This window comes from Rhinoraja longicauda, chromosome 41, assembly GCF_053455715.1.
Source record: "Rhinoraja longicauda isolate Sanriku21f chromosome 41, sRhiLon1.1, whole genome shotgun sequence".
Classification (NCBI taxonomy): Eukaryota; Metazoa; Chordata; class Chondrichthyes; order Rajiformes; family Arhynchobatidae; genus Rhinoraja; species Rhinoraja longicauda.
This window is the reverse complement of record NC_135993.1, coordinates 12,849,252-12,870,351: the sequence shown is the minus strand read 5'-3', so window position 1 is coordinate 12,870,351 and position 21,100 is coordinate 12,849,252. Positions and strand designations below refer to the sequence as shown.

The following is a 21,100-nucleotide window of genomic DNA, read 5'->3' as shown; positions in this document are numbered from 1 at the left end:
ATGCTGACTATTCCTAATTGCTCCTTGCCTTTCCAGATGTAAATAAATCCCTCCTCTCAGAACCTTCTCCAGTAATTTTCCTGCCACTAATTTAAGGCTCACAGGTCTGCAGTCACCTGCCCTTCAGAAGAAAAAAATACACCGAACATTTACCATCTCCAATCTTTCAGTACCTCACCCATGGCTAACGAAGGTACAAAAATCACTGCCATGCCCCAGCATTTTTGTCCTTGCATCCAACAATGTACTTTGTCAAATTCCAGGGATTTATCCATCATTATGCATTTCACGATCACTAACACCTACTCATTTGTAAAGTTTCAGGACATCACTGTAATTTGCAAAGGCCTCCTATTTGCCAGATGTCCCTTTACCTGCTGATTACCTCTCCCATTTCCTGTTTAATGCCATCAAATCAGCCCAGCCCCACTTTAGGATTGTGAACTAGTCCTATCTTTTTGCATAACTATTTTATGTTTCCCGTCGACACTTTAGCCATTTGCCCAGCCTCCTTTCCTGAGAGGAGTTTGAGTGTAGCCTCTTCTCCGGCAGCGCTACACATTGCTTGAAAAAACCTTCCTGGACACATTTTACAAATTCCGCCTCATTTATTCCCTTAGCACTATGGCAATGCCAGCCAATATTAGGGAATTTAAAATAATCTACTATTACAACCTATTGTTTCTCCATCTATCTGTGATTTTCCTACATATATGCTCCTATATTTCGCACTAAATAATGGGGGACCTATAGTATAATCATATCAAAGTGATCACAAACATTTTCTAAATTCTTCCCATATAGCCTCACGAGCCAAGCAACATTCTCTCCAACTACTGCTGTGAAAGTCATAGAGTTTTGTAGCATGGAAACTGGCCTTCCAGTACAACTTGTCCATGCCGATCGTTTTTCTCTTCAGCTAGCTCCATTTGCCTGTGTTTGGCCAAATCCCTCTAAAACTTGCCTATCCACGAACTTCTCCAAATGTCTTTAAAATGTGGTAACTGTACCCACCTCTAGCACTGGCAGCTGGTTCTCTTTAAATAATATCACTACTCTCCCTCCTCTCATAGCTTCACTTCTATCACACCGTAGGCATCTGTGGCCTGGAACACTGAACTACCAGTCCTACCCATCCCTCAGCAATGTTTTTGTAATAGCTATATCACAATCCCATGTGCAAATCCATGCCCGAAGCTAATTTGCCTTACCCATAATGCTTTTTGCATTAAAATAAAGGTAGTTTAGTCTATCAGACCCTCCTTGCTCCCTGCCCTACCCCTGCCTGGCATTCCTACTGGACTTGCCCACTTTAATCCTACATTTGCTTCCATTTTCTGATTAATTCACTCCTATTTGGTCCCATTCCCCTGTTAGACTAGTATGAACCCTCATGCGTAGGTCAAGCAAATCTCCTGGCAAAGGTATTGGACCCCTCCAGTTCAGGTGCAATCTGTCCTCTTGTAAAGGTCACATCTGCCCTGGCAAAGATCCCAACGTTCCAAGAAACTGAATCCTTTTTGCCTGCACCAATTCACCAACTATGTATTCATATATGCTGTCGTCCTATTCCTACACACGCATGTGTACAGGGAGAATGCCAGAGGTACTGCCTTTCAACCTTTAATCATTCTACACGATCTACCACTTTTTTCCATGTACATCGTCAGTAACATTGGATGCAGTGATCTCTGGCTGCTCGCCTTCCCCCTGAGAATGTTCTGCAACTGCTCAGAGTCATCCTTGACACTGGCACCAATTAGCCTAGAGTTGTGCTCACGACCACAGAATCTGTTTGTTCTCCTTAATATCAATTTTCCTATAACAAGAGCACTCCTTGACTACCCCTTTTCCCTGCTATGTGTCGGTGCCACGTGTGTCACCGTGCCACACCATTTGTGCCGCTTCTATTGACACATGCAATGATACCTTATTACACAATGTAATATCCATCCTTTAGCATTCTTAGCTTGCAATAACAAAAATAAACTTATATCTATTAAAATACTTTAATTAAAAAAATCATACGGGAATAAAAAATTATTGCGAGTCTAAGACTTCATTCCCAAGTTTAATTATGTGATTATAACATGAGGTTTCATAGAAACGGAACCATCAGCTTCTAACTGAACCACCTCTATTTTGGGACACATTAATGCTTCATTTTTAAATCTCAGCAAGAACTTACCATCGCCTATTTCAATGTCCGTAAAAGCCAATTCGGAACCAGAATCTCTGATAAGCATCTCTCCATTGAGCGTGAACATGATGTTCATATCGACTAGGTCAATCAGACAGCCAACCACATCACCGGATTGCCACGTCCGGCCAAACGGTTCACTCCCTACATGCCAGCGCTGACCCTGGGCGGCCAAGGAAAGACATACTTAGGGGCTTACAGCCAGGATGAACCACATTGGTTAAGTAGCTGTGGCAAACTAACAAATGCCAAAGTCTCAAAATTACATTAAACCAAAACAAATTTTGGTATAATGCAATTCTTAAACTTACAGTACAGAAATAAGGCAATCAGCACTACTAACATGTGAAGTTTTAGACTATGCATTTGGACTCCTCCCAACATACTTTTTTAAACAAAGCCTATCAACACATCCCCCATTCCTCAATTTATTGCTTTTAAATGTATCTATTCTATTCACCTCAACTAATCCTTGTGAAAATGTGTTCCAGATTTTAAGCACAATCTGGGTGATATTCCATCGAGGGGGAGGGGGGGGGGATGAGAGCAATCGAAAACCAGTGTGGAACCAGGTAAGTAAAGTACTTCAGGTGAACTTCATTCCAACCTCTGACTTGAAACCTGCTAAGGACAATCTACTTTAACTCACTCCAATACATGTATTCAATGTGTCTTTGATGGAAAAGCCCCTGCCTTTGGAATAAAAAGCAATGTTTTTCTGACTAGGCAAATTTCTAATTTGTTTTTCAATGATATTGGATGGTGTATAACAAAGTTACATGATGCAGATGATCCAATTCTAATGCAATCTTCTTTACATTAAATTAATTAAGGGCTTCCATAATCATAAAATATGAGTCACCCTTCAATCAGATAAAAACCTTCTGCTTTTACAACCTATCCTAACAGGCATAACCTATTGATCCAAGTATCATATTGGTAAAGCTTCCTTTGAATCATCCCTAGCACTTCCAAAAGTGCTTTCTATTGACAGAGCAATTCCGTTCAATGTTTAAGCTTGCTGCTTGCAATTTATATCCCCCTGGAAATTAATTCCAGTCCTTTTGCTTTCCTTTCATATGGGTTTTCTTAACTTATGTTTTGTAACAACATTTTGTGATTAATATACTTGTCTCCCGGGTGATTCTGCCCCTCTTTGAGATACATTTTCCATGGAGTAGATGCCTGCATTGTCTCTACCTGCATACAAAATCACACTTAAAACATTTTTTAAAAAGATGCAAAATGGTGGAGTAGAAAAAGCAGGTTAGGTAGCATCTCTGGAAGGCATGAATGGGCGAAATTGTAGGCTGGGACCCTTCTTCAGACTGATTGTAATAGGGAGAGAAAGCTAGAAGAGTGGTGGGGGCAGGACAAAGCCAGGCAATAGGTGTTTGCAGGTGAGGGAGGTTTTGATTGGCCTTTGTCCATCTAACTGTCAAAGTTGAAAAGACAAAAGATTATGAGATAGGAGAAAAGGCATGAAATGTGAAGCCAGAGATAGGTATATAGGTGGAAAGGGACGGGGGAAGGGGAACGTTACCGATTCTAGGAAAACTGAGTGCACATCCAAGCAGGCCAAAAGGAAGAGGAGGAAAAAGGGGGGGGTGGAGGTGTTTGTTAGTTAGTCACCTAAAATTTGAAAATTAGTACTCATACCATTGGGTTGAAAGCTACCTAAGCGGTCAATGACAGCGGACTATCATATGGGGAAAGATTGGAAAGACTGGGCTTGTATTTACTGGAGCTTAGAAGGATGAGAGGGGATATTATAGAGACGTACAAAATTATAAAAGGACCAGACAAGCTTGTTGTAGGAAAAATGTTCCCAATGTTGGAGGAGTCCAGAACCAGGGGCCACAGTCCAAGAATAAAGAGGAGGCCATTTAAAACTGAGATGAGAAGAAACTTTTTTACCCAGAGAATTGTGAATTTGTGGAATTCTCTGCCACAGAGGGCAGTGGAGGCCAATTCACTGGATTAATTTAAAAGAGAGTTAGATAGAGCTCTGGGGGCTACTGGAATCAAGGGATATGGGGAGAAGGCAGGCACAGGTTACTGATTATGGATGATCAGCCATTATCACAATGAATGGCGGTGCTGGCTCGAAGGGCCAAATGGCCTCCGCCTGCACCAATATTCTATGTTTCTATGATGTGCTGTTCCTCCCTTCGGCCTCATGGCCTCACTTCGGCAATGAAAGCAGCCCAGGACAGAAAATATTGAGATTCTTTCATCAATTACAATACTTATTAGCTCCCTGTATTTTGCCATTAGTCATCTTTGTATTGTTTCCATCGTTCAATCATTTTTGAATATGTCACAATGTTGCAGTCAAAAGTATTTTTTTTTAAAGTTAAACAACAAATAGCGACCTCTGCCACTTTTCAGTTTTCAGGGATGTCATTGATTTTATAAATTACTAATTATAAAACACTGCAGTTCAAATCCAGGCTGGATATATTAGGAATGACAGGACAAGGAAATGGGAGAAAGGGTGTATGTGAAACTAACCAGGGTTTGTACTATCCAGTGATTCTTGTTGAAGAATGCGATCCCTGAATTCCTATTACCTGATCTTAATGCATCTGAAAATTTACTTTTACTCTCTACATACAGTAATTGCAAGATTAAAGTTATTTTCCCTTTTTTGGAATTGCACAATATTATTCATTGTTGATTTTAAAAGAAAAAATACAACAAACCTTAAATCCATTAAAGACAAAAGCAAGGTCATCAGCACCCAATGGTATATCAGGCCTGCAGTCAGGCCGAGCCCATCCTACTCTCATTTCTCCCACAGTTACAGCTTCAAATTCAAAATACCACTTTCCACTCTTCACTGCATATGACTTCTCAGCACGAAACAGCCGCACCTTTTCACTGCGGCCTTTACCTGCGGTATGGGCAACTAGCACAAGAAAACAAAAAATGTATATTAAAATGAGTGTTAAGTACCTTAAACATAGAGGAATTGTAATTATTTAATTCCCTCTCCTCTGGCCTCTCACCCTCAACTTCCAATATTTACAAACCCCCTCGAACACCCTACCTCCATTATCTACATTGCACATTGGTCGAGATTGAGGCCTTTGTTTAAATGTTTCTCATGCATGCCTATATCAAGCACATTACCTCGGGCACATGCATTAAACCCTGCGGATTTTTGCATTCAACAGGCACAGACCATGTAGAGTATCATATTAACAAGCATTACACTCTTTCATTCATCTGAGTATTGATCCTTAATGCAACCTGTAAGAGCAACATCAATCTGAATATGGCCCACCAATATCTATGCAGGTTGTACCATCTCTCATAGCTCTGTCAGCTCTCAACTTGAGACATAGAGTTATGAATACAGGCCCTTTGGCATTTTGGGCTCATTTGCCTGTATTTGACCAATATCCCTCTACTTCCTCTCCAATATATGGATATCCTTTCTTCGACCAAGATCTATCTCATGCTTCATTATCTCAGATTAATTTTAATTATGCTTCCTCCTGATCCAGTTGCTCAAAATAAAGAGCAGCAGCACAATCTGAGTTTGCACCAGAGAGAACTCTAGCCTCATGCTCTTACGACACCTGGGAGCAATCCTTGGTACTCATTATTTTGAAAGAAAAGTCCTTATCTAACGGCAGCACAGTGGCATAGCCGCAACCTAACAATGCCAGAGATCCGGTTCGATTCTGATCTCGGGTGTTGCTTGTGTGGAGTTTGCACATTCTTCCTATGACAGCATGGGTTTTCTCCCACATCCCAAAAACATGTGGAGTTGTAAGTTAATTGCCTTTATGTGGGAGGGAGTGAATGCAAAAGTAGGATAACAGAAATGATACGAATGGGTGATCAATGGTCAGCATGGACTTGATGGGCAGAATGACCTGTTTCCATGCTGTATCTTTCAATCAATCAAACTCCAAAGCACGCAAGTGATAAGTAGCAATGAAAATGAATATCCAGGCAAAACTACGCATTCAGAATGGGGCAGCATACAAATATTGTCACCTAAAATCAACCGTCAAAGACCAAGAATGAATAATGATAGCTGGGAAGCTTGACAAAAATTTGTATCTGAAAAATACTTCCCATCTTTCTCACTTTCCTCTCACCTTTTATGTACAGAGGAATCTTGGGGTCCAAGTCCATAACTCCATGAAAGATAGAGTGGTACGGAAGGCATATGGTGTGCATGCCTTCATTGGTCGGGACATTGAGTATAAGAGTTAGGAAGTCATGATGCAGCTTTATAGGACTTTGGTCAGGCCGCATTTGGAATATTGTGTGCAGTTCTGGTTGCCCCATTAGAGGAAGTGTATGGAGGCTTTGGAATGGGTGCAGAGGAAGTTTACCAGAATGATGCCTGGATTAGAGGGTATTAGCTACAGGGAGAGTTTGGTGAAACTTGGATTGTTTCCTCTGGAATTCCCGAGGTTGTGGGGGACCTGATAGAAGTAAAGATAATGAGAGGCACAAGTATGATAGACAGTCAGAAACTATTTCCAAGCATGGAAATATCAAATACTAGAAGACATGGCTTTGAGGCGAGTGGGGCAAAGTTAAAGGAGATGTACGGGTCAAAGATTTTTATTATTTTTTTTACACAGAGGGTGGTGAGTTTCTGGGTCATGCTGCAGAGGGTGATGAGTGAGGCAAATATGATAGTGGCATATTAGAGACCTTTCGATGGGCGTTTGGATATGCAGGGAATGGAGGGATATGAATTATGTGCAGCCAGATAAGAGTTGGTCTTGGCATCATGTTCGACACACATATTGTCATAACATGACAAATACAGAAAGGCGGACCCCACGTCATGTGGCCACCACTTCAGCTTAATGACTTTATGTAACAAGCTCAATTATGACTCTCCCCAAGTTAATTATGATCCTCTAAATAGCCTGTTGTCACATTCCTCACAATGGATTCCATCTAAGCCAATCCTATTTTCCCGGATTTGGCCTATATCCCGTTAAACGTTTCCTATCCAAGTACCTGTTTAAATTATTTTTAAACGTTGCTATTGTACCTGCCTCAACTACTTTGTCGAGTCGTTATCTTAAACCACCCTAGTCCTTCCAGTGCAGCTACTCCCACCCTAGGTGGAAAGTTCCAAGATTTAGGTCGAGTGATACATTTCCAAATCAGGTGGAAAAACTTTGGGTGTCAGGAGATGAGTCACTGGCATTATATAGAGACCATTCCCACTTTTCTGAAGTTACTTTCTAGGATGTAGGTTATCATATGTGTAGAGTTTGTTCCTTTAGTCCCTTGAATTTCATTCCAAAACAATGTTTAACACTAGTTTCTCAATGTAAAATGTTACATTTATTAGCATCTTCTTCAGTGAAGAATAATTCAAATTATTTATTTGACGCATCAGCCATTTCTTTGCTCTCAATTTAAATTTCTATCTCTGCCACATTGTCTAGTCCCACATCTGCTCAACTTGTAGTTACATCCTCCTAAACTTGACCAGTGATCAAAAATAAACAAACGTCTAACCCAATGAGCTTAGCTGCTCCTTGGATCAAACTGTCCAGGTGTTGACAAATTATAACTGGAGTCAGCAACTCACCATTCACTCAACCCGGACTCAGCAGCTCCTTCAAAACTCCGCCAGCACTCCGCATGATGCAGTTACAATATAGAGCCTGCATCACTAACCTTATCAAACCTTTGATGCAGTATGTTTGATTAATGTAATATAATATTTCCCTTATCACTGCAGTTATAATCAACTCATTATTTATGCTTGATTGACTGCAGTCCTGAAAAACTGTTTTAAAATTCATGGTTACATACTGATTTCTTGATCTGGTGGCTCAATGTTGTAGCCGTAACCAATCAATGTACGGACAGCCTCACACAAGCTGTTTCGGTTTGTTGTCTTTGTGCGTTCATCCAGGAGATTATATGGTACGAGGCGGGGATTTCTCTTATTCATTATGTCCTATAAACACATAAAAAACATTTTGAAAATAAAGTCCCTTATATATGAATTTCAAATTGATTTATACATTAGATAACAGAGGTTCCTAACCTTTGCATGCCTAATTACCTTACATCATTTTTTTTCTCCCTTCTGAATCAACGGCTAAGCCAGCAAAGCTTGCATTTAATGGTCATTTCTAATTACCCTTTATAATGTCACCTTGAACTGCTGCAGTTCTGGTGAAGGGCTTTTTGGTTATTTATCAATAATTGGTCTCAGGCTGATGAATGTCTGGGTCTTCTTCATTGTTACAAGTGTGATAGGATTTGAACGTTCTATAAGTGAATTTTGTGATGGGGTAGGGGTGGGTAAAATGCAGATTGGAGAATGATGAAAAGGAACAAGGCCAAAGAGAAAAATGAGGATTTGAAAGATTAAATAATTGATTAAAAGATGCAGCATGGAAACAGGCCCTTCAGCCCACTGAGTCCACGCGACCATTGATCACCCATTCACACTAGTCTTATGTTATCCCTCTTTCATATCCACAACCCACACACTAGGAGCAATTTGCAGAAGCCAATTAACCTACAAACCAGTACGTCTTTGGGATGTGGGAGAAACTAGAGCAGTCAGAGGAAACCTATGCGATGAAGCAGCAGCTCTAATAGATGTATCTGTGCCAGCCACAGTTGTGCAGATGGATGTTTGTCGAATGTGAGGAACAGTGAGGACAGTGAGTCAGGGTAAAATTAGCAATTAATCAGAATGTTAAAAAAATCCCATAGTATCAAAAACATAGGAGATGATGGCACAAATTCCTTATAAAATCTGCAGGAAGTATTTCTGCTCCTGCAGACCCACAGATTGTATTCATAACACAGTTTACCGATCAAGCCTTTCTTAGCTTTTTTTTTCATGCCAGGATTGGATAATCCATCTCTAAATTACCTGGTCAATGTTCATTCATCAATCAAATTCAACTAAAATTTGAAACCTTGCAAAGATCCAAGCAAATCTTGATGGTGAATGGTGGCCTACCTCCTATTTAACATCTGTTAAATCCAGTACATTTGTTCAAAGTTGGTTGGTGCTCGATAATTGTAATATTTTTATTCCTCACCGAATCCAAAGGCATTATCCAATCATTATACAACTTTTTAAATGTGTTATATAGATTAATTCAAATCCTATTTCCATTTTCAAAAAAACATCATCAAATGAATCGATATGCAAACTTGTACGGTTTTGTTCAGAATTTTGCAGCATTTCTACTCTGATTCTTTTTAGTAATTCATCCACCAGTTCAGCATTTTTTTAATGGTATTAGCTGTCGTTGAGTTGGGAGCTGGGATTATACCCGACTCTTGATATTTGAACAAATAACCCAGCCGGCACTCGGATGCAATATTTAAGGACTGCTGTCGTACAGATCATATAAACTGTCACTCCCTTCTCTCAGGGAGATGGAAAAATCTCCCACAGTACCAAATGAAAAAGAGCTTGATAGATATCACTAATGTCCTGACCAATATTTATTCATCAACTAAGAGAGCTTATCTGGTTAATTTGTAAAATCCGCTATGAACAAATTAACTGCAATGTTTTCTCCATTACAACAGTAGCTGTATGTACCTAATGTTCTCATTTTACTGTAAAGTGCTTTGGGGCATCCTTAGGTTATGAAACAGGCCTTATCAATTCAATTCCTTCATCTTAATATGATAAAATAAAAAGCAGGGAATACATGGCATTCTGGCAGGGGAGGGGGATACCAGAAAACATGAGAATACATCCAAAGTAAATTGAAATGCAATCATCTATTATGCACTCCCAAGTAAAAAACTGAAATCTGTTTTCTTGTCTTTACCTGCAAAATACTGAAGGTCCACCCTTGGCGGATGCGATCCCGTGCCCAGACATTGTGACCATTTTCAGCCAGTTTGTCCACCAGAGTATTCTGGGCTGGAGTAAGTTTTACATGGGAAAGGTCAAGTGGAGAAGGTTTATAACCGCTTGCCATAAGGTACCTGTGACAAAAGGATATTAGAATTTATTAAAAACTGAACTAAAGCAAAAGTTTAATGTCTTATAGGCAATTAAAAAAAACAGAAAATATTGGGACCACTCAGAGACTCAGGCAGCAGAAAAATTAACATTTCAAATTAAAGACTTGCCAGAACAGTGAAAGAGATAACTAATTTGTTTTAAGTTGTGGAGAAGTTAGGGTACAGCTATCAATGACACAGTGAAACTCTCTGATTAGCCAAATGGACATAGACTGTAGATAGAGACATTAATGAGCTGAAGAACAAGAACGTGAACAAAATGAACATAAAAATTGCAAAATGTACAAAATACTGAGCAGATCAGGCTGAACTTTTCTAGAGCAAAAAGAACTAAGAAAATGTTACATATGGGTGAACAATATTAGCCAATTCTGATACAGAGGAAGTGAGTTACCTGAAGTTGAAAAATGTAATATAGAGTCTGGAAAACTGCAAAATGCCCTGTTACTTAAATTTACATTGTGCACCATTAAGTTTACATTGTGCTACATATTATTCTCCCACTCTGACACAACACGACAATCAACAGGAAATTCAGCATCACTTCTGCAGAAAGAACACAGGTGCTCCCAATCTACATTTGCTTTCTTCAAGGTAGAAAGACCACATTGTTGTAGTGTATATAATGGTAACTGTAACTTTAAGTACTGAGTATTAGAATAGTATGAGTTGTGTCAGGTGATATATTCAATATCTTATCAGTCTTGTGAATGTGTGCGAGTATGCGCTTTGTACTTTTGTGAAATAAAGAAGACCCACACTGGCATCAGCCTGTACTGAAAACCTGTGCTTGTTTCTATCTACATGCTGAAACTGTAATATCTTACAATTGTGAAAATCACATACAGTGCACTACATTGGAAGTAGGGCATGTGAATCACTGCTTCATCTGGATGAACTGGAAAGGGCAGAAAGAGGAGTGGTTGGAGGAGACATCGTTAAAGGAATATTCCCTTCCTTGGACTTGATGTGTTAAAAGGTGTTTCTGTGCTGTATGACTCTGTTCTTCTTTTATTACAACATTCCTGGAAATAGGGTCAAGAGTCAAGAGTGTGTTTTATTGTCATATGTTCCGAAACAGAACAATGAAATTCCTACTTATGTTGTTATGCACAACATGTTTGTAAGCACAGTACTCAATAGATAATATAATAAACAAACAAAACAAAGTCCAATAAATTAAAAAAAACAACATAATGCAAAAACACAACAAAGTAGTTTGGTGTTTAATTGGAGTTTGTAGTATCATTTAGAAGAAACTGTTCCTGAACCTGGATGTTACAGTTTCAGGCTCCTATACCCTTTCCTTGATGACAGGAGTGAAATGAGAGTGTGACCAGAGTGGCGTGGGCCCTTGATGATGCTGGTTGCATTTTTGAGACAGAGTCTCCTACAAATTCCTTTGATAATGGGAAGTTCAACACCTTAGATGGACCCGGCAGTGTTCACCACATTAATCTCCTTCGATCCTAGTTGTTCATGTTGCAGAACCAGGCTATAATGCAACTCGTCAATAAGCTCTCTACCATATACCTGTTGAAGTTCGAGAAAGTATTCATCGACATATTGAATCTCCTCAATCTTTTAAGGACGTAGAGGTGTTGATGGGCTTTTTTTATAATTGCATCAATGCGCTGGTTCCAGGACAGATCTTCCAGGAACTTGAAGTTGTTGACTCTCTCCACCAGCAACCCGTTGATGATGACATGTTTGTGGATCCTCGGCCTTCCTCTTTTAAAGTCAACAATCAGTTTCTTGGTTTTACTGATACTGAGAGCAAGGTTGTTGTGCTACCACCATTCAATCTGACAATTGACCTCCCTCCTATACTCTGACTCATCATTAACCATAATTCATCCAATACCATTGGTGTCATCAGCGAATTTAACGATGGTGTTGGAACTGTGTCCAGTTACAGTCATGAGTATAGAGTGAGAGCAAATGTACAGAAAGTAAATGAGATGTAGTCAAACACTCTTCCAAAACAACAGTTGAGAGAAACCCATGGTTCATCAATATATCTCTAAAACCTCTTATGTTGTTATGCGTCAACTCTGCTCATTTCACGGCTTTAAGATTCCTTGTTCATATTTTCTCTCTCTACTACTTTTTTCTCTCCAACTACTCTAATTAATCTATCTTTTGGATAATTTAGTTTAAAAGATTATCCTCACAGCAACTTTTATCTCACCCTATCAGAGATAAATCCTTAGTCTACCCATTCCACTCCAATTCCCTCTGCAAATCAAAATGTTTTTTTTCCCAGTTCTCATGAAGTTTCTTCACCTGACATATTACCTTTTTCTATTTCCATGGATTTTCATTTACAACCCAAATAGCAAATTAATTTACAGCATAGAACAGGACCAGGCCCTTTGGCCCACAATGTCTAAACATAATGCTGTTAATATCACTTGTCTGCATGTGATCAATACCCTTCCACTTCGCCAATGGCTATAGAAGAGACAAAGATCCTCGTCAAACTCTTCTCTTGCCTCCCTCATTAACCTGAAGTAGATCTCATCAGGCCCTAGAGACTTATCCACCTTAATGTTCTTCAATAGCCTCACCACCACCTCCTTCTCGATCTCAAATTCCCAAGCATATTTGCCCTCCGTCTCCAAACATAGTTTCCATCCTTTATCTTTGAGTTGTTCTAGAGTTGTTCTACCTTTCCGCTTGTCACCCTGTTTTTTTAACATACGTACAAAAAGCCTTGGAATTTTCCTTACTCCAACTTGCCAATGACATTTACTGGCCCTTCAGAGCCAGGGGTCACAGGGGTTACAGTTTAAGAATCAGGGCTAGGCCATTTAGCACTGAGATGAGGAAAAACCTTTTCAGCCAGAGAGTTGTGAATCTGTGGAATTATCTGCACAGAAGGCAGTGGACGCCGATTCACTGGATGCATTCAAGAGAGAGTTAGATATAGCCCTAGATAGGGCAGGATGATCAGCCATGATCATATTGAATGGCGGCCCTGGCTCGAAGGGTCAAATGGCCCACTCCTGCACATACTTTCTGTTTCTATGTTTCTAATCATGTTCCAGTTCTTTCCTACTCGCTTTATATTTTTCATAAGCCCTGTCTGATGACACCTTTTTAAACCTGATATGCGCTTCCATTTCCTTCGTGACCAATTTGGCGGCAGAAACAAGGAGACAGATTATTATCTCAATGGAGTTAGGTTATGAAAGGGGGAGGTGCAGCGAGACCTGGGTGCCCTTGTACACCAGTCACTGAAAGTTGGCGTGCAGGTACAGCAGGCAGTGAAGAAAGCTAATGGAATGTTGGCCATCATAACAAACGGATTTCAGTAGAGGAGTAAAGAGGTTCTTCTGCAGTTGTATAGGTCCCTGGTATGACCACGTCAGGAGTATTGTGTACAGTTTTGGTCTCCTAATTTGAGGAAAGACATCCTTGTAATTGAGGCAGTGCAGCGTAGGTTCACAAGATTGATCCCTGGGGTGGCGGGAATGACTTATGAGGAAAGATTGAAAAGACTAGGCTTGTATTCACTGGAGTTTAGAAGGACGAGAGGGGATCTTATAGAAACATATAAAATTATAAAAGGACTGGACAAGCTAGATGCAGGAAAAATGTTCCCAATGTTGGGCAAGTCGAGAACCAGGGGCCACAGTCTTAGAATAAAGGGGAGGCCATTTAAAACTGAAACAGAGGGCAGTGAATCACTGGATGGATTTAAGAGAGAGTTAGATAGAGCTCTCGGGGCTAGTGGAATCAAGGGATATGGGGAGAAGGCACGCATGGGGTATTGATTGGGGACGATCAGCCATGATCACAATGAATGGCGGTGCTGGCTCGAAGGGCCGAATGGCTTCCGCCTGCACCTATTTTCTATGCTTCAATGTTTCTATTTTACAACCTCCATGATCATCCACAGTTCCCTTACCTTGCCATCCTTATCCTTACTGGAGCATACCGATAATGCACTTTGATCAGCTGGCCTTTAAATGACTCCCATATGTTAACTGTGGATTTACCCAATAAGAACTGCTCCCAATCTAACCTCCCTAGTTCTTGCCTAATGACATTGTAATCTGCCTTGCCCCAAATAAGTACCTACCCCGAAGACCCACACCTGTCCCTATTGAAAACAATCTTAAAGCTTATGAAGACCCTTCTTCGGACCCGACCCGTCTCGACTCGAAACCTCACCCATTCCTTCTCTCCAGAGATGCTGCCTGTCCCACTGAGTTACTCCAGCTTTTTGTGTCTATCTTCGGTTTAAACCAGCATCTGCAGTTCCTTCTTAGACATTAAAGCTTATGGAGTTGTGATCAGTATCACCATTATCTCCTCTAAATGCATTGTTTTTTTAATTTATTGTGGACACATTGCATACATTAAACACTTCTACATAGTTTCACCCTTCCATTACACCACTGCATCAAAAAGCAGGAACAAATTGATTGATTATTAGGACTAGATGTTACAATCCCTAAGGTTTGCACTACAATTGACTGGTGTTGTTCTTGGGGGTGACCACTCGGTAATGTTGCTACCATTCAGACACATCTTCAGTTGTGTACCTCAACGTCACTGGGTGTTTCGGCCTTTTATCACAAGACACCCTCAGTCGAGGCAGGCCCACCGCAGGGTGATCAGACCTGGGTGTGTGTCTTATGGTTAGCCTCAAGATGGTCACGTGGCAGCCCAGACAGTATCTTTTCTTTTCAGCCACAGCCAGTGACTGCTCCGTTCGGCGGCATTTGCAAGTTCTTTGATTGCCCTCCTTTGGTCCTGCCCTCTGACTCCAACTTCCCTCAGGAGCCTTGCAGTGGAACTGGCTACAAAGCCCCTGCACCCCACCTCCACTGGACGCACTCTTACACTCCAACCTCGCTCCTCTGCCTCTTCTGCAAGGTTGGAATATCTCAGCCTTTTCCTTTCAAATGCTTCGTCCACAGCCTCCTCCCAGGGCACCGTCAGCTCAATGATGTAAACACGCCGACAGGAGTTGGACCAGAGGACCAGGTCTGGTCGCAGGTTGGTAGCTGCGATTTCAACTGGGAAGGAAAGCCTCTGGCCTAGGTCAACCCGCATTTCCCAGTCTCTGGCTGCGCTCAGTGGGCATGAGTTGAGAGGCGAGGTGGTAGTCTTCCGTTTCTCTCCTTCCCGGATGAACGATTGGATTTGCGAGAATGTTAGCTGGGCATTGATAGGCATGGCGTTGGTGGTAACTCTCTTGCACTCGAGTGCAGCTGCCAAACACCTCAGCACCTGGTTGTGTCGCCAGGTGTATCTGACCGACCAGGATGTGCTTGAGGTTTGCTGGAACTGCCCACAGGGGGCAGGCTGGATCCTCTCCCAGCCAAATATTTAAGTTTATGGGAGAGGGAAGGACGTCATATGTGGCTCTGATAATAAAGCTCAACATACTTGACTCCATGTTCCACAGCTCACTCCATGTGATCTTCCTCCTCTCAATGCTATCCCACCTCATCCAGCGGTCTTGCTTGGCTTGAGATATGGCTTTGGCACACCTGGCTGCTTCTTCTTGGCGGCGCACCTCCTCCACCACCAGGTGCTGACGTTCAGCTGGAGTAGCCTTTTACCAGGTAGGTTTCATTACTCCCAGGCCAAAGCCCCCTCGGCCTTGTTGGCCATGGCCCACTATGTCCCGGTGTCGGAGGGCAGATTTTGCGCCCTGTATCACTGCTGCTGGAGTCCACTTCTTCCCTGTTGCTAGGGTTGGAGCGACACCTCTAACTATTGGGTCCTGGGATTCTGTTAGTGTCATGTCCAGCCTTGCTTTGGCGCATTTGAATTCCTCCACCAGGCTTGAGACTGGCATTGAGAGGGCTCCATTCCCATAGAGTCCTATGCTGCTGAGGCATCTCGGTAGCCCAAGCCACTTCCTCACTTGTGAGTTCACAAGTCTCTCCAGCTGGTTGACATGGGATAAAGTGACCTCATAGATGGTAATTGGCCACATGAGTCGGGGCAGCAGACCAAATTGAAGGCACCAAAGCTTCAGCTTCCCTGGGAGAGCAGTGTTGTTGATTTGCTTGAGGCCACTGATTGTATCCTGCCTGAGTTGTTCCACCTGCTCTGCGTCCTTGAGGTGTGCGGTGTACCATCGCCCGAGGCTTTTGACAGGCTTCTCCAGGACAGTTGGTATTGTCTCGTTGTTGATGCGGAACCTTTCATCAGTGAGCCGGCCTTTGACGATGGAAATACTGCAGGACTTGCTGGGTTTAATCTCCATTCGTGCCCATTTGATGTTTTCCTGGAGTTTATCCAGCAGGCGTTTGGTGCATGCTTTTGTTGTTGTTATAGTGGTCATGTCGTCCATGTCCGCCCTGATTGGAGGAAGACGCAGCCCACTCTTCAAGCGTTCCCCTCCAACTACCCATCGTGATGCTCGAATGATTAGCTCCATTGCCATGGTAAACATCAGAGGAGAGATGGTACAGCCCGCCATTATGCCTGGCGCCGAGAAAAGTGCTGCCAGGCGGTGGTGTTGTCCTGTGTTGTGATGCAGAACTGGAGGTCCTGGAAGTAAGCTTTTACCAGCTTTGTGGTAACCTCTGGGACCTGGAAGAAGTTAAAAGCGTCCAAAGAGTCTCATGGGGCACCAAACCAAAGGCATTGGCAAGATCTAAGAAAACCACGTGCAGATCTCTCTTTTCTTTCTTGGCAGTTCGTATCTGGTGCCAGATGACATTTGCATGTTCCAGACATCCTGAGAAACCACGTACCCCTGCTTTCTGCACTGACGTGTCACCCTTCCATTACACCACTGCATCAAAAAGCAGGAACAAAAGAGGATTTGGTGGATAAATCAACTGAAAAATGACATAAATTAATTGGCAATGAGTTGAAGGCTGGCCTCGGTTGTGGCTCGTAAGTCAAGAGTCAAGACTGTTTTATTGTCATATGTCCCAGATAGAATAATTAAATTCTTACTTGCAGCAGCACAACAGAATATGTAAACATAGTACACAGTAAACATAATAAACAAACAAAAAAGTTCAGTGCGTGTATATATACACATACATATATACAGATCACACACACACATATATATATATATATATATATATATATCTATCATAGAAACATAGACAATAGGTGCAGGAGGAGGCCATTCGGCCCTTCGAGCCAGCACCGCCATTCATTGTGATCATGGCTGATCATCCACAATCAGTAACCCATGCCTGCCTTCTCCCCTTCTTGGTTCTCTGCCTTCTTGGTTCCACTAGCCCCCAGAGCTCTAACTCTCTCTTACATTCATCCAGTGATTTGGCCTCCACTGTCCTCTGTGGCAGAGAATTCAATAAATTCACAACTCTTCAGGTGAAAAGGTTCCTTCTCACCTCAGTTTTAAATGGCCTCCCCTTTATTCTTAGACTGTGGCCCCTGGTTCTGGACTCCCCCAACATAGGGAAAAAATTTCCTGCATCTAGCTTGTCCAGTCCTTTTATAATTTTATATGCCTCTATAAGATCCCCTCTCATCCTTCTAAACTCCAGTGAATACAAGCTGAGTCTTTAAAATCTTTCCTCATATGAAATCCCGCTATCCCAGGGATCAATCTTGTGAACCTACGATGCACTGCCTCAATTACAAGGATGTCCTTCCTCAAATTAGGAGACCAAAACTGTACACAGTACTCCAGATGCGGTCTAACCAGGGCCCTATACAACTGCAGAAGAACCTCTTTACTCCTATACTGAAATCCTCTCATTACGAAGGCTACTGAAATCCTCTCGTTGTCATATTATCTATCTTTTTTTTTTACTTCTCCAGTGGTTTTAACACCATCCGGCCTGCACTGCTAGAGAGCAAACTGATGATATGGGTGGAAGCTCCATTGGTGTTCTGGATCACCAACTACCTGACTTTGTGGAGATCTGTCCTTTTTCTTTGCTTCAGCCACTAGACTCCGCATGGGAGCAAAGAAAAAGGACAGATCTCCACAACTTGACAATCACAATATGTCAGGCGACAGAACTGTGTCTCGGACATGGTAGTGAACAACACATAGGCCCCGACCGGCGGACGGTCCTCTCTCCCTTCCTGTTCACCGTCTACAAATCGGACTTCAGATACAACTCGGACTCCTGCCACCTGCAGAAGTTTTCGGATGACTGCAATTGTGGGTTGCATCAGTGAGGGGATGGAAGCTGAATACAGAGGTGTAGTCAACAACTTTGTTGAGTGGTGTGGGCTAAATCACCTGCAGCACAACACCGACAAGACTAATGGAGTTAATAATGGACTTCAGGAGGAGAGGAAACCCCTTTGTCCCCTGTCTCCATCAAGGGTGTGGTTGTGCAGTTTACCAAGGAGTACAAGTACCTTGGAGTTTACCTGGACAGTAAACTGGACTGATCCAGGAACACTGAGACACTGAAGAAGGGACAGAGCCACCTGTCTTTCAACGTCTGCAGTAAGATGCTGCAGATGTTCTATCAATTGGTGGTGGCCAGTGCTATCTCTTCACTGTCGTGTGCCTGGGCAGCAGGGCGAAGGCGGCTGAAGCCAACAGAATTAACAAGCTCCTCAGGAAGGCTGGCTCCATCCTGGGTGTGGAGTTGGATTCACTGGATGTGGTTTTGGAGGGGAGGATGCTTATCAAACTGCAGAGCATCTTGGACAATACTGCTCACCCCTTCCATGACACACTGGTCAACCTGAGGAGCAGTTACCTACAGCAACAGACTGGTTCCACCAAGATGCAGCACAGAATGTCACAGGAGATCCTTTTTCCCTGTACCTATCAAACTGTACAACTCCTCCCCCTTCTGTTGTGGGGTAGACTGACTCCCCTTCCACCCCCCCCCCACCCCCCACCCCACCTTTGCACATCCCCAATCCCAGACTTTCCACTCATCACTTTAATTTAATGTTTCATGTATCTTATTGTGTTACACATACATACATATACGCAGACACACGTACACATAAAAAATAAATTTGGCTTGAATATATTCACCATTCTGCATACTAAGAGAATGTTATAGTTACGACATTATAAAGGGGCAACTCATTGAAATCAACTCCAAGCCAAGTTCACGTAGTGCACAATTGAATGTGAAATGACAAAGTCTCCTCAGGTTCGAGAGTGAATTTAAAATACTCCTGGACCTCAGCAAGAAGGAAACCTTTGGCAAATACGGGTATGGTATGATTGTGCTCGTGTATGGTATGATTTGCCTGGATAACATGCAAAACAGTAACTGTATCTCAGTATGCATGCTAATATACCAATAGAATACCAATTCATTTTCAACACGTCTACTGCATTGCAATTAATTGCCTAATGAACTGTGAGCATATCTTGCTTCTCCTTATTTCATTCAATTCACTTAAAAGTTATAAACATTCAAATATATAAAAAAGCAAAACATACGATTTGGCCATTTTTATTTTCTTTAGATTTTCTTCTGCCTTTTCATCAGCCATTCCAACATGGCATCCTAATGCCAGGAGGGTTCTGAGGAGAAATGTTCAGAAAATATGTTGTTAATAATATATCTGTGAAATTAAAACAATGTTACCACAGGAATTGCATGGTACTTACTTCAGAGTTTCACCAGACATTTGCAAGTTGTAGTTTCTCTCAGGTTCAGGTAACCTATGAAACTCGACGAGACAAGGATGCAGTTTCTTGTTGTCATCTCGAATCTAACCGTAAAAACAAAGAAATTGATTAGTCATAGAGTAGTTTGGCACTGAAAATGGTTCATCCTGGTGCAGGAATTCAACCTGAAACATCAACAAATACTTTCACCCCAAACTTGCTGCTCAACACAGAGTTCCTTCAACAGATCATTTGTTTTCTCAGTAATATATTGATAATAAATGCATAGGTTGTATTTATTTTCAATCCTTGGAGGTTGGGTTAGTTCCAGGATCTGTTACATTTCTAGATTTTAGCAAGAAACTTACTGCATTAGAACCTCGTACATGAAGTATTTAAAACGTTTCATTCATATGCTTGACTTTGGCTATACCTAAATCAGAAGTAAAGGATTCTCCATTATCTGCAACATTTATTACCGATTTTCTTACAGATATGAAAACCCAAATTAGACCAACAATTTTTATCCAGAAATTTATGACCAACAAGTGTGAAGTTTTTACTTTGATCATGTAGAGAAATAAAACTCAATTTCTTTCCATCGGGTATTAACATATGTCATTACATAATGAGATCATATTTTGAGACAATGTAATTTAAAAACATCTTACTGTGCCATACGTCCAACCTATCTCGATCTTTGTTATAGACCAAAGCTCATGTATGTTTTCAGCTAATTTCTCTCGTATACGTTCCAGATGAGGTGGTAGAACAATCTAAAATAAAATAAGAACAATAAGAAAATAAGAACAATTTTAAAAAAATTATAAAATTATAAAAATGTCATCAACATTTCATCCTGATCAAATGTATATGAGGACACAGTGAGAAGCTGGAGAGGAGATTGCAGGTGCCCTGGCCGATATTTCAGAATCGTCATTAAATACAGGTAGAGTGCCAGAAGTCTGGATAGTGGCAAATGTTGTGTCTCTATTGCTGCAGAAAAAAAGCCAGGGAAGTATAGGCTAGTGGGCCTTACATTTGTGGTCGGAAAGTTACTAGAGAGTATTCTAAGGGATAGGATCTACATGCTTTTAGATGGACAAGGGTTGAATAGGGATAGTCAGCATGGGATGGGAATGGGAGATCGTGTCTCACGAACCTGATTGAGTTTTTTGAAAATGTGGCCCAAAAGGTTAATGGGGGCAGAGCTGTAGATGTTGTATATATGGATCTCAGTAAGGCATTCAACAAAGTTCCACATGGTAGGCTGCTCTGAAAGATTAGATCACATGGGATCCAAGGAGAGATATATCTGAATGGATAGAAAACTGGCTTCA

The 21,100-nt window shown here is 41.6% G+C and overlaps 1 protein-coding gene across 5 annotated transcripts in view; it reads right to left on the bottom strand.

The window, feature by feature from the left end:
* Window positions 1-21,100, bottom strand: part of LOC144611871 (ryanodine receptor 1-like) — a 479,550-nt gene that overhangs the window by 321,971 nt on the left and 136,479 nt on the right. For all 5 annotated transcript variants that reach the window (XM_078431182.1, XM_078431183.1, XM_078431185.1 and 2 more), the window contains exons 22-28: window positions 20,432-20,536; window positions 19,761-19,864; window positions 19,590-19,673; window positions 10,009-10,168; window positions 8,009-8,156; window positions 4,906-5,111; window positions 2,189-2,363 (exon numbers count right to left, since the gene is read on the bottom strand). In XM_078431182.1, coding sequence (XP_078287308.1) covers window positions 2,189-2,363; window positions 4,906-5,111; window positions 8,009-8,156; window positions 10,009-10,168; window positions 19,590-19,673; window positions 19,761-19,864; window positions 20,432-20,536 — 982 coding nt within the window. The remainder of the gene's footprint in view (window positions 1-2,188; window positions 2,364-4,905; window positions 5,112-8,008; window positions 8,157-10,008; window positions 10,169-19,589; window positions 19,674-19,760; window positions 19,865-20,431; window positions 20,537-21,100) is intronic.